The sequence below is a fragment of the Rhinoderma darwinii genome, chromosome 6 (genome assembly GCF_050947455.1).
Source record: "Rhinoderma darwinii isolate aRhiDar2 chromosome 6, aRhiDar2.hap1, whole genome shotgun sequence".
In the NCBI taxonomy this organism is placed as follows: domain Eukaryota; kingdom Metazoa; phylum Chordata; class Amphibia; order Anura; family Rhinodermatidae; genus Rhinoderma; species Rhinoderma darwinii.
In genome coordinates this window covers 62,997,947-63,011,445 of record NC_134692.1, presented here as the reverse complement: position 1 = coordinate 63,011,445, position 13,499 = coordinate 62,997,947, and the positions used below count along the sequence as shown (strand labels likewise).

Genomic DNA, 13,499 nt, shown 5'->3' with positions numbered 1-13,499 from the left:
CAATTATCATGTGAACTGAATGACTTAAATTATATTGCTAAAATTTCCACGATACCCAAAAGACTACATTGTCACATATTAAAATGTAACAACACTGTGGCTTTATTTGTGTATAAAAACGTTTTTGTAAAGCAAAAATGAATGAATCCTATTTTCTTTCTTTATTTCTATACACATTGGAATATTTAGCGTGTCTCTGCTATGGGACCTGCACCTATCTCCTTAACGGGGACCCCAATCTTGCCTGGTGAGGTGGCTCCAGGCTGCCGCATCCAAACTGAGAACGTATGGAGAGGTGGAAATAGCTGAGTAACAGCCGGTATTATGGAAACAGCTGAGCTCGTTGTTCTACGCGGTTTCCATAACCCCCATAGAAGTGACTCACTTTTGTGTTCTATTGCATCCAAGCAGTACCTTTCAACAGGATACAAAAACATGATGTAAACATTGCCTAAAATTGTGAAAAATTCATAATGAGCTATGTTGTTTCTATATTTTTCACTGCATTCACCAGTACTAGTGACATTTGTTATATCTCATTTGTGAGTTATAATAATTCATAGATAATATTAATATAATATAATTCTTCGTAGTGCATGTGTAAAAATATCTAGGGAATATCCACTATGAGCAGAGCACTGAATGTAATTCGAGTTTTTCCTGTATTTTCACTTTATGTTCTTTTATATATTCTTGTCCCTTTTTCTATAATTATTGACCTGAAATATACTTTTAATTTTGCAGAACACATGTTGACAAATCTACTCAAAAAGGGATTCCTGGAAACTCGGAAAACTCAGGAAAGCTTTTGGAAGAGCTGCTATGCTGAGATAACTCAATATAAACTTCACGTCTACAGTACGGACAGTAGTGGAAACCATAATGCCATTACTTCTTATCCTCTTGCTCATATTGAAAGCATCACTATAACTGGAAGCCATGAGACCAAATTGGTTGATGTCCTAATGTCGGACAATAGCCAATTGCAACTGAAAGCAGATTCTGCATGGGAGGCTTTGGACTGGGGGCAAAAATTATGGGAGGGAGTTCGGGCTTTGATGTTCATTCCAGATTACATGAGCCCTCAGCATGATGTCATAACCAGATCGAAAACCACAAGTGACAATAACAGTGACTATTTGGAAAGTCACAACTTATCAAATACATCTAGTGAACTTTCGAGGGCCATTAACTTGACCAATGGGTATCAAAAAAACATTTTGAAAACGGGGACTTTATATCGGTTAACATTGCAAAATAATTGGAAAGCCTTCACATTTGTTCTTAGCAGTTCACACTTTACAGCTTATCAGCCCAGTTGTCTGGATGAAGACCCATTGTTTACTTACAACATTGATACGTGTGCATCTGTACAAATGGATACTCTTGATGGGTACGATTCTTGTTTCCAAGTCATTTTTCCTCAAGATGTTCTTCGGCTACGAACTGAAACCCGCCAGAGGACGCAAGAATGGATGGATGCTATTATATCTGCTGCTAATGTTGCCAGGACGCCTGATCAGAATGTACTAGTGCCTCTTAGGAGCAAATCCAAAGAACAACTATCCTTAAGGGAGCTGCAGAAGAGCAAGCGCCAATCTGTAACCACAAGTTTTCTTGGAATCTTGACAACATTGGCTTTGGAAAGGGGCCTCACGGCTCAGAGCTTCAAGTGTGCAGGTAATGATTACATTTTAGACTAAAATCGAATGCTAATAACCTCTTCTGACATATCGATTTAAAAAAAAAAATACTAGTATTCCCCATGAATTAACAATTTTGGGGCATATTTTCCTAGAACTCTATGTTGTGCCGTTCCCCTTTTATTCTTCCTAGAAATGTATGAATAAATTAACAACTGGCAGTTACCACTTGGGGGTGTGTCCCGACACAGGCTGACAATGTTCAATCTGTTTTGATATGTAGGGACACACCCCTTGGGCAAGGGGAATGGTAACACCCAGTTGTCAATGTATTCATATGTTTGTAGGAGCAGGAACGGCACAATGCAAAGTTCTAAGAAAATATGTTCCAGAATTGTTATTTTGTGGGAAATACTAGTATTTACTAAAAATTGACAAGTCCGGAGAGGTGACAGGTCCTCTTTAAAAGGAAAACCCCGAAATTCAGCGCAACAACAATATGAAGAGATGCAGTGTAAATCATGTACAGGGACAGAGCTGCTACTATTAGATATATCTTCATTTTCCATTTTAATTATTGAGCTATATGTGCGCAGACAAGCCAGTTACACCATAGCAAGCCCCTCTAGAATGAGGTTCTGAGCAGGGGCCCTTCTCTACTACATCTGTATACCTAATAGGACCTAAAGGTAGGGATTGTCTAAAACTCTTTAAGACTCATTCAAATTTCCTGAAAAAATAGCTTAGTAAGATACTAAAAAGTAACCGACATAATTTCATTGAATGGGAATGTATTGCAATGTATCCTTGATCGTAACATGAGTTAGAGATGCTCTTCCAAAATTGTTCCCTTACCGATATTTAAATAAGCAAAGAGCAAGGTTTATGTGTTAATATAATCTTTCTGACCATCAAAAGGAGAATAAGTTATATGTGTGTCTTAAATAGGAGCCGTCTGTTTTAGTTATACCTGTATTCTTCATGACATAACAATTCTGGAGCATTAATTCTAGACTTATCACAGTCTGACACGATCTGCACTGATTGGACAATGTCAGTGTTTAGGGATACCCCTCATTGACAAGGAGGGCGGTTGAAAAGGTATTCATACATTTCCAGGAGCAATTACAGAGGAAGGGCACCATGCAGAGCTGTAAGAAAAGGTGATCCAGACTTGTTGTTTGGTAAAGGCAAGTATAAACTAAAACAGACAAATTAAAGAGGCTCTGTCACCACATTATAAGTGCCCTATCTCCTATATAAGGAGATGGGGGCTGTAATGTAGGTGACAGTAATGCTTTTTATTTAGAAAAACTATCTATTTTAAACCACTTTATGAGCGATTTTTATCTTTATGCTAATGATATTCTTTCTTAATGCCCAAGTGGGCGTGTTTTTACTTTAGACCAAGTGGGCGTTGTACAGAGGAGTGTATGACGCTGACCAATCAGTGACCAATCAGCGTCATACACTTCTCTCCATTCATTTACACTGCACTAGCGATATAGTTATATCGCTATGTGCAGCCTCATACACAAACACTAACATTACTGCAGTGTCCTGATAATAAATATACATCACTACCTGCCTGGACGTGATGTGTATTCAGAATCCTGACCACTTCTGAATCTTTTCTGTGAGATTCCAGAAAGGCAAACGTAATCTCGCGAGATTACGATGTAACCTGTAATTTCAAACGAGATTACGTTTGCCTTGCTGGAATCTCACAGAAAAGATTCAGAAGTGGTCAGGATTCTGAATACACATCACGTCTAGGCTGGTAGTGATGTATATTCATTATCAGGACACTGCAGTAATGTTAGTGTTTGTGTATGTAGCTGCACATAACGATATAACTATATCGCTAGTGCAGTGTAAATGAATAGATAGAAGTGTATGATGCTGATTGGTCAGCGTCATACACTCCTCTGTACAACGCCCACTTGGTCTAAAGTAAAAACACGCCCACTTGGGCATTAAGAAACTCATTAGCATAAAGTGGTTTAAAATAGATCATTTTTCTAAATAAAAAGCATTACTGTCACATACATTATAGCGCCGATCTTCTTATATAAGAGATAGGGCACTTATATTGTGGTGACAGAGCCTCTTTAAAGTAGATTTTAGGACACCATTAATTCACTCTGGGAGTAGTTAGTAGTTATTGATGTACCTGTGATGATAAAATCATTCGTTTTGACCATTGTTAATATGTTCAAACTGTTGTAGTTGTTTTATCATGAACAACATTTATTTACCTATCCACAGGGGGTCAGACCGCTGGAACGTCTACCAATCCCGAGAATGGGGGTCCCGGAGTGCCCTATGTGAATGGAACAGGACTGCACTTGCTCAACCACTGCTCTATTCACTCTCTATGGGGCTTCTGAGCGCTGAACTCGGCTATCTTTTGCAGCCCAATAGAAAGTGGTGGCCAAGTATGCGCAGTCCCGCTCCATTCACATAGGGAACTCCGGGACCCTCATTCTCGGGATAGGATCGGTGGCCCAGTGGTCAGACCCCCACAACCAGACATTTCTCACCTAAACTGTGGATAGGTGATACATTTTCTTTATGAAGAAAACCTCTTTAAGTCGACATGCTTTGGGACAAGCTTGCTTGTTTCTTGCTTTTATTTTTTTGGTACGGATTTCAGTACCCTCACTGCAGTGTACCTTTTTTATTTTCCATGTCATTATCTATATTAAAAAGAATTCAGAAAAATTTTGTTTCACACTGGCTACTGAGCCTCATAATAGACGGACACTTTCTGTTCAGTAGAGATCACTTCTCATTATTATTACATGCAGGATTACAATGACAGGTATCACCTATATATAGATAAAACAGGATCCACCTTTGACAATAGGTGATACACAGATCACCTCCTCCACTTCTTCCCCTTCTGCACGTCACAGAGCATGCTCACATTACTATCTTGTAGAAGTCCATGAGACTTTTCTGACTGAGGTTTCTTGTGACCAGGTGCCTGCTGTAAAGCAAATCTTAGAATTAAAAAGCAAATCTTAGAATTAAAAAGCAGGGGTCAGCAACCCGTGGCACTGGTGCCACAGCCAACACGTGGAGCATGGTTTGCTGGCACACTTCCCTCCCCAGGTGTCCAGAGCCATTGCGTGCTTGTCGGCGCTGAACACCGCGAAAGAGAGCACTTTATTGCGCTTGGGGGCACTTCTCACCAGATGAGATTGCAGTGCTTCATTGTGTTTGTCGCTGCTGAACACTTGGCAAGCACACGATGCAGCACTGCTCTCTCTCATGGTGTTCAATGTCGCCAAGAGCATAATGATCTGCGCCACAAGGACAGAGTTTATTAACTGCTCTGTAAAACAAGAAGTTAGCCACGGTCTCTCCTATGTGCTCCCCCCCCCCCCGCACCAAGCTGGTGTTCAGTAGCCATGGTCTCTCCTGTGTGCAGTTACCCCGAGCTGTTATTCAGTAGCCGCAGTCTCTTCCGTGTGCAGCGCCCCCAAGCTGATGTTCAGTAGCTGTGGTCTCTCAAATATGCACCTCCCCCCAAGCTTGTGTTCAGTAGCCGTAGTCTTAACTATGTGCACCCTCCCAACTAGTGTTCAGTAGTCGCTTTCTCTTTTGTGTGCATCCCCCCTAGCTGGTATTCAGTAGCCGTGGCCTCTTCCGACTGCAGCACCCACAAGCTGATGTTAGAAGCCACGGACATATTTTCTCATATGTACACCCGCCAAGCTGGTATTCAGTAGCCGCGGTCTCTCCCATGTACCTTCTCCCAAGCTGGTGTTCTGTAGCCTCATTTGTGTCACAGATGGATCATCTTTGCAAATAAAGTCAGGGACAAGGGTTACATTAAATTTAAGTTTATCTAACTGATTAATTGGTTTACGCCATATACGTGGTAACAGTTTGCGTTCTATGACTTTCATGTTTGCATGGCACACTGAGTACTTCATCTTTTGATTTTTTTTTTTTTTTTTATTATTATTATTGGCACACCATACAAAAAAGGTTGCCTACCCCTGATGTAATAAAATAAAAGAATATATACAGCCTGAAAATTAAAACAATCTCTTCACAGCATGAGGGTAGTTGAGTCAACGAAGGCTGAAACTAGAGATGGGCAGGGACTTCACCAGCCCTTCCAATAACTCCACAATTCTGCTCTGTCTACACTTTTACTTTTCTGTCTTATCTGCAGCAGTACAATAGTCCTGTCAGTCTGTCATTTAAAGGGTATGGGGTCTCAGCGGTGGGACCACCGGTGATCAGACTATTATCACCTATCCTATATATAAATAATAATTGTCGTTTCTGGGACATCCCGTTTAAATTCTCTGATTACTAGTAATATTATGGTATAATGTACCCCATACTGTGAATTATAAGAATATTGCAAGTCAAAGAGGCGTTTCACGACCACATAAAAGCAAAACGCTGCAGGTCAAAATCCTTTATTCAGGCCATGAAAATCATTGGTGACTTTTAAAGAGGCTCAGTCACCACATTATAAGTGGCCTATATTGTACATGATGTGATCGGCGCTGTAATGTAGATTACAGCAGTGTTTTGTTTTTTTTAGAAAAACGATCATTTGTGATGGAGTTATGACCTATATTAGCTTTATGCTAATGAGTTTCTCAATGAACTGGGCGTGTTTTACTTTTTGACCAAGTGGGCGTTGTACAGAGGAGTGTATGATGCTGACCAATCAGTGACCAATCAGCGTCATACACTTCTCTCCATTCATTTACACTGCAGATAGCGATATAGCTATATCGCTATGTGCAGCCACATAAACATACTATAACATTACTGCAGTGTCCTGACAATGAATAGACATTACCTCCAGCCAGGACATCATGTGTTTTCATTCTCCTGACTACTTCTGTAGCGTCTCTGTGAGTTACAGCATAGCAGGCGTAGTCTCGCGAGATTACGCTGTAAACTGTGATTTACAGCGAGATCTCGCTGTGCTGTAGTCTCACAGAGACGCTGCAGAAGTCCCAGGCAGAGTGCTAGTAGTGCTCTGCCCGGGACTATGGCTCTGGGGTTGCCCCTGACAACACGTCAGGTCTTCTCATGAAGCAGAATCCCCAGTCAGAGTGTCGGCAATGCTCTGACTGGGGATTCCACTCCTAGGGGGAACCCCAAAGGCACCACCTACAGGGAGGGTGGCTGTGTGGCACTACCAGGTAGGGTGGCTGTGTGGCACTACCAAGGAGGTTGGCTATGTGGCACTATGAGGGAGGGGGGCTGTGTGACACTACATGGGTCGAGGGGGGGCTGTGTGGCACTACCTGGGAGGGGAGCTCTGTGGCACTATCTACAGAGGGCACTAAATTTATAGGGGTACAAACGGGGGGCCTAGCTTCTATATCGGGGCATGAACAGGGACTAACTGGGCACAAAGTGATGTTTTCTTCCATTTTACTGCCGCCTTGAGTTCCCCCGCAAAGGGGCCTACTAAGTCTGTGTCGCCCAAGGGCCCACGTAGACCTGGAGCCGGCCCTGAATCAGTGGTTTAAAAAATCTTTCCATTTCCAGCAGAACAGTTGAAGCTTCATCATTGCCTAGCCAAGACTCCTGCAAGAGCCCTAACCTAGGAAGACTTATGTATTATAAATGTAAATACTTCTAAGGTGGCATTTACTGATATCACATTTGAAGGAACTTACTGTAAAGTGGTCTGTGGTAGTCCGCTTCACCTAGAACAGATAACCAGCGCCTCTGTAGCAACACTCAGCCCTGTATAACTGCCCGGCTCTTACATCAGTATGTTGTGATTATATCAAAATAATTTTAAGGGATGTTAGTGGTAAATTATCATGTATTATAAACTGTACCAGTCTGCATGGTAGCCATTTTAGCCACTAGATGTCAGCACTTGTGAAAATGCCACTATTTGTTAATTTAAAAATAAAAAATATATTTTATTTAAAAAAATAATTTCTGATGGTCGTGTCCCTTAACATAATTAACAAAGGGAAAAATGAATAAACCTGATATATTAGAAATAATCATTTTTAATCCCTTATGGTCGCATTTTGGCCTTCAGGATTAAGCAAATATTCCCATTCTTCCCTCACTACATTCCAAGAGGCATAACTTTTTTATTTTTCACTGACTTACGCTGTTGCTGTGTGAGGTCTTGTTTTTTGCCTTTTGGGTGTATTTATTTATTTTTTTATATACATTTTTTTACAATTTAGATTAACCCCTTCCCGACATTTGTCGTATGGATACCTCATGGAAAGCCAGTGTTTCCCACAATTTGCTGTATCCATAGGACAAATGGATGACACGGCTCAGAAGCTGAGTCCGTGCCATGATCCCCGGGTGTCAGCTGCATGTTACAGCGGACACTCTGCTCTAATGAAAAGGACCGAAATTGGCTTTCGTCCAAATGCGGCGGGCAAAAGCAGCCGGGTTGACACCACCTGGGAGGAGAGTGCTGTGTGGCACTACCTGGGCGGAGGGGGTTGTCTGGCACTACCTGGAAGGGGGGTTGTGTTGGAACTAACTGGGAGGGGAAGCTGTGTGGCACTACCTGGGAGGAGGTGGCTGTGTGGCACTACGTGGGAGGGGGGGCTTTGTGGCACTATGTGGGAGGGGGGCTGTGTGACACTACGTGGGAGGGGGCTGTGTGGCACTACCAGGAAGGGGGGATGTGTGGCACTATCTACAGAGGGCACTAAATTTATGGGAGTACAAACGGGGGGGCCTAACTTCTATATGGGGGCATGAACAGGGACTAACTGGGCACAAAGTGGCATTTTCTTCCATTTTACTGCCGTTGTGAATTCCCCCGCAAAGGGGCCTACTAAGTTTGTGTCGCCCAAGGGCCTACATAAACCTGGAGCCAGCCCTGAATCAGTGGTTTGAAAAATCTTTCAATTTCCATCAAAACACTTGAAGCTTCATCATTGCCTAGCCAAGACTCCTGCAAGAGCCCTGACCTAGGAAAGCTTATGTATTATAAATGTAAATACTTCTAAAGTGGCATTTACTTATACCACATGTGAAGGAAGCGTCCGGGTTTCCGATGGCTGCGATGGCGACCAGTGGCCTAATACTGGCCTCCCAGTCTGCCTAGTACGGGGCCTAAAAGGCTTTCGTACCGGCGGCAAGATGGCGTGGGCTCAGAAGCTGAGCCCGTGTCATCAGCGGCGTGTGTCAGCTGTATGCTACAGCTGAAACCCTGCTGTAATGGCAGCGACCGGAGCTAGCTTCGATCCCTGCTACTAACCCCTTAGATGCAGTGATCACTGCATCCTAGGCTTGTAGCAAATCGGCAGCCCTGCAATGTGATCGCAGGGCTGCCGACAGCTTCTATGGCAACAGGAGGCCTAACAATGGCGTCCTGGTCTGCCAGTACGGAAGCCGATTAGACCCCACACGGAGGCAGAGCCTAATCCACTTGCTGTTCGTGAACGACTGGCAGTTGTAATACATTGCACTACATAGGTAATGCAATGTATTAGAAAATAAATCAGACAGTTGAACCTTCAAGTCCCCTAGTGGGACTAAAAAAAAGTGGAAAACGAAAGTTGTAAAAAATAAAATAAAAGTTTTTAAAGTAATAAAAAAATAAAACACAATCACCTTTATCCCTTATCAAGTCCTTTTTTATTGAAAAATTAAATAAACCATACATATTTGATATCGCTCGCGTCCGTAACAGCCTGAACGATAAAAATATTATGTTATTTAACCTGCGGGGTGAACGCCGTAAAAAACAAAAACCTAAATAAACAATTCCCGAATTGCTGTTTTTGTGGTCACTTTGCCTTAAAAAAATTGGAATTAAAAGTAATCAAAAAGTCACATGTGTCCAAATATGGTACCTATAAAAATTTTAGCTCGTCTAGCAAAAAATAAAAAGGCCTCGTACAACACTGTCGACAAAAAGTTATGGCTCTCACAACATGGTGACAGAAAAAAATGTCTTTTTTACAAAAGTAATTTTATTGTGCAAAAAGTTGTAAAACATAGTGCTATAAATTTGGTATCGCCGGAATCTGACTGACCCGCAGAGTAAAGTTTACGTGTCGTTAATAACGCACGGTGAATGCTGTATAAAAAATTATGCCAGAATTGCTGTTTTTTGGTCACCTTGCCTCCCAAAAAAAGGATAAACCGTGATCAACAATTTGCATATACCCCAAAATTGTATCAATAAAAACTATAGCTCGACCCACAAAAAAAAAAAACAGTCCTCATACCACTAGGTCTATGTAACAATAAAATTAGTTAAGGCTCCCATAAGTTAAGAGAGAAAATATATGCAGTTGTGCAGGTCCGAGGGGAACATTTCTTCTGTTTCAAGAGGCGATTTATCAAGGCCCTAAAATTAGGGAACCAGGAAGGGTGGGACCCAAACATATCTGCTTGAAGCGAGGGTGCCCGTATTATACCAGGACAACACTTTCCCAGCAAAATTCCCCAAACTGCAAACGTGCAGAGTGTGGACAAAAATGGGGATAAGAAAGGACATTTATCAGCGCGACACCGGCCTGTGCAGAAAAGATTACTTCACAGCGTTGATTATTATTTTTTACCCCATTATTATCCCCTCTTATTATACCCTGATGTACTCCGCACAGCTTACATATGCCCGCACATTATGAACTGAAATACCAGTAATACTCCTACCAAGCAAAATCTGTGTTCCAAAAGCCAAATGGCGCTCCCTCCCTTCTGAACACTTTTAACCATTTTTGGGGTGTGTGTATCCAGTGGCACAAGCACATCCGCAGCGCATTCATTTATGGAAAAGACTTGTGCGGTGCAAATGCTCACTACACCCCTTAATAAATGCTTTGAGGGGCGAAGGTTCCAAAATGGGGTCACTTCTCATGGGTTTATTTTATTATTTAATATCTTGTGAACCAATGCTTTGTAAGTCACCAAATTGGGCCTGAATTTCGCATGGTACTCTTTCACTCCTGAGCCCTGTCGATTGTCCATGCAAAAGATTAGGGCCACATGTAGGGTTTGTTTTAAAACCGGGAAACACAGCATCATAAATGGAGAGCAGTCTTTTCATGGTGGCACAAGCTGGGCACCACATATTGTCATTTCTATGGAAAAAATTCAATTTTCACTCTGCAACAAGTGCACACTAATTTCTGGAAAACACCCACGGGGTTAACATGCTCCCCTAGGTGAAGGCATTGAGGGGTGTAGTTGGCAAAATGTGGTCACTTTTCGGGGGTTTCCATTGTTTTTGTCCCACAGGAGCTTTGGGAAATGCGATATAGCACTCAGAAACCAATTCAGCAAAATCTGCACTCCAAAAGCCAAATGGCGCTCCTTCCCTTCTGAGCCCTACTGTGTGCCCAAAAAGCAGTTTATTACCACATATGAGGTATTGCTGTACTTGGGAGAAATTGCTTTACACATGTTGGGGTGCTTTTTCTCCTTTTATTTGTTGAGTAAATGAAAAATTTGGAGCTAAAACTATGTCTTACTGGAAAAATAAATTTTTAGTTTCACTGCCCAATTCTAATAAAAACGATGAAACACCTGACATGTGCTCAAACAGCAGTTTATAGGGGATTTACGTACACTGGAGAAGTTGCTTTACAAATGTTGGCCGACTTTTTCTTCTTTATTCCTTGTGGAAATAGTTGTTTGTTTGTTTTTTAGCTAAAACGACATCTTATTGGAAACAAATGACTTTTTTTTTCAATTTCACGTCCAAATTCTAATAAAATCCATGAAACACCTGTGGGGGTCAAAATGCTCTCTACACGCCTGCATGAATTCCTTGTAGGGTGTGGTTTCCAAAATGGTTTTTTTCTGTGGTGTTTCCTTTGTTGTGGCATCACAAGACCTCTTCAAACCTGACATGGTGCCTAAAATATAATCTAATAAAAAGAAGGCTCCAAAATCCACTAGGTGCTCCTTTTCTAGGCTTGTGTTTCAGCCCATTACCACACTAGGGCCACATGTGGGATATTTATAAAAACTGCAGAATCTGGGCAATAAATATGGAGTTGCGTTTCTCTGGTAAAAGCCTTCTGTGTTACAGAGAAAATTAATGAGAGAGGATTAAAGTGTAGCTAAATGTTCGACAAACTTCTGACATGTCATAGTGACTTGTCAGAAGTTGGTATTGGTGGGGGTTCGAGCACTGAGACCCCCACCAATCGCTAGAACGAAGCAGCTGAAGCGTTCGTGTGAGCACTCAGCTGCTTTGTGTCTGTTCGGCTATTTCCGGAGATAAATGTATCGGTGTACGGGGTGTAGTTTCCTAAATGGAATCACTTTTTGGGCATTTTCATTGTTTTGTCCCCTCAGGGGCTTTGCAAATGTGACATTGCCTCCGCAAACCATTCCTGCTTAATGTGATCTCCAAAAGCCAAATAGCGCTCTTTCCCTTCTAAGCCCCGCCGTGTGTCCAAACAGCCGTTTATGACCACACCACATGTGGGGTATTGTTTTACTCAGGAGAAATTTTGCAGTGCTTTTTCTCCTTCAGTCCTTGTGGAAATGAGAAAAAATTAGCTAAACCTACATTTTCTTTGAAAAATTGTAGATATTAATTTTAACGGCCTACTTCCAATAATTTCTGTAAAAAAACCTGTGCGGTCAAAATGCTCACTACACCTCTAGATCATTTCCTTGAGGTGTGTAGTTTCCCAAATGGGGTCACTTTTGGGGGGTTTCCACTGTTTTGGCACCGCAAGAGCCCTTAAAACCTGACATGGTGCCTAAAATATATTGTAAAAAAATAAGGCCCCAAAATCCACTAGGTGCTCCTTTGCTACTGAGGCCGGTGCTTTAGTTCAGTAGCACGCTAGGGCCACATGTGGGATATTTCCTAAAACTGCAGAACCTGGGCAATAAATATTGAGTTGCATTTCTCTGGTAAAACTTTCTGTGTTATAAAGAAAATTGGATTAAAAATTAATTTCGGCAAAAAAATATGAAATGTGTAAATTTCACCTCTAATTTGTTTTAATTCCTGTGAAAAGTCTAAAAGGTTAAGACATTTTCTAAATGCTGTTTTGAATACTTTGAGGGGTGAAGTTTTTAAAATGGGGTGACTTTTTGGGGGTTTATAATAAATAAGGCCCTCAAAGCCACTTCACAACTGAACTGACCCCTGTAAAAATAGCTTTTTGAAATGTTCTTGAAAATGTGAGAAATTACTGCTAAAGTTCAAAGCCTTGTAACATCCTAGAAAAATAAAAGGATGTTCAAAAAACGATGCCAATCTAATGTAGACATATGGGGGATGTTAATTAGCAACAATTTTGTGTGTTATAACTGCCTGTCTTACAAGCAGATACATTTAAGTTGAGAAAAATGCTAATTTTTGCAATTTTCCGCTAAATTATGGTATTTTTCACAATTAAATACTGAACATATCGAGCACATTTTGCCAGTAACATAAAGTCCAATGTGTCACGAGAAAACAATCTCAGAATCGCTTGGATAGGTAAAAGCATTCCGACGTTATTACCACATAAGGTGAAACATGTCAGATTTGAAAAATGAGGCTCTGTCAGGAAGGTTAAAAGTGGCTAAAGAGGGAAGGGGTTAAGAAACTAATCTAAAATTGCTCAGAACTTGCTCAAAAATGATCATTTTTCAAAATAAAAACCACTGCTGTTATCTACATTACAGTGCCGATCAGATTATGTAGGAGATAGGGCATTTATAATCTGGTGACAGAGCCTCTTTAAGAAACTTTCTAAATGCTGTTTTGAATACTTTGAGGGGTGCAGTTTTTAAAATGGAGTAATTTATTGGGGCTTGTATTGCATGTGCCTCTCAAAGCCACTTCACAACTGAACTGGTCTCTGTAAAAATAGCCTTTTGAAATTTTCTTGAAAATGTGACATTTCTGCTAAAGTT

The 13,499-nt window shown here is 41.3% G+C and overlaps 1 protein-coding gene across 1 annotated transcript in view; it reads left to right on the top strand.

The window, feature by feature from the left end:
* PLEKHM3 (pleckstrin homology domain containing M3) overlaps positions 1–13,499 on the top strand; it is a 243,650-nt gene that overhangs the window by 72,522 nt on the left and 157,629 nt on the right. Inside the window, exon 3 of the mRNA XM_075829885.1 lies at positions 745–1,680. Coding sequence (XP_075686000.1) covers positions 745–1,680 — 936 coding nt within the window. The remainder of the gene's footprint in view (positions 1–744; positions 1,681–13,499) is intronic.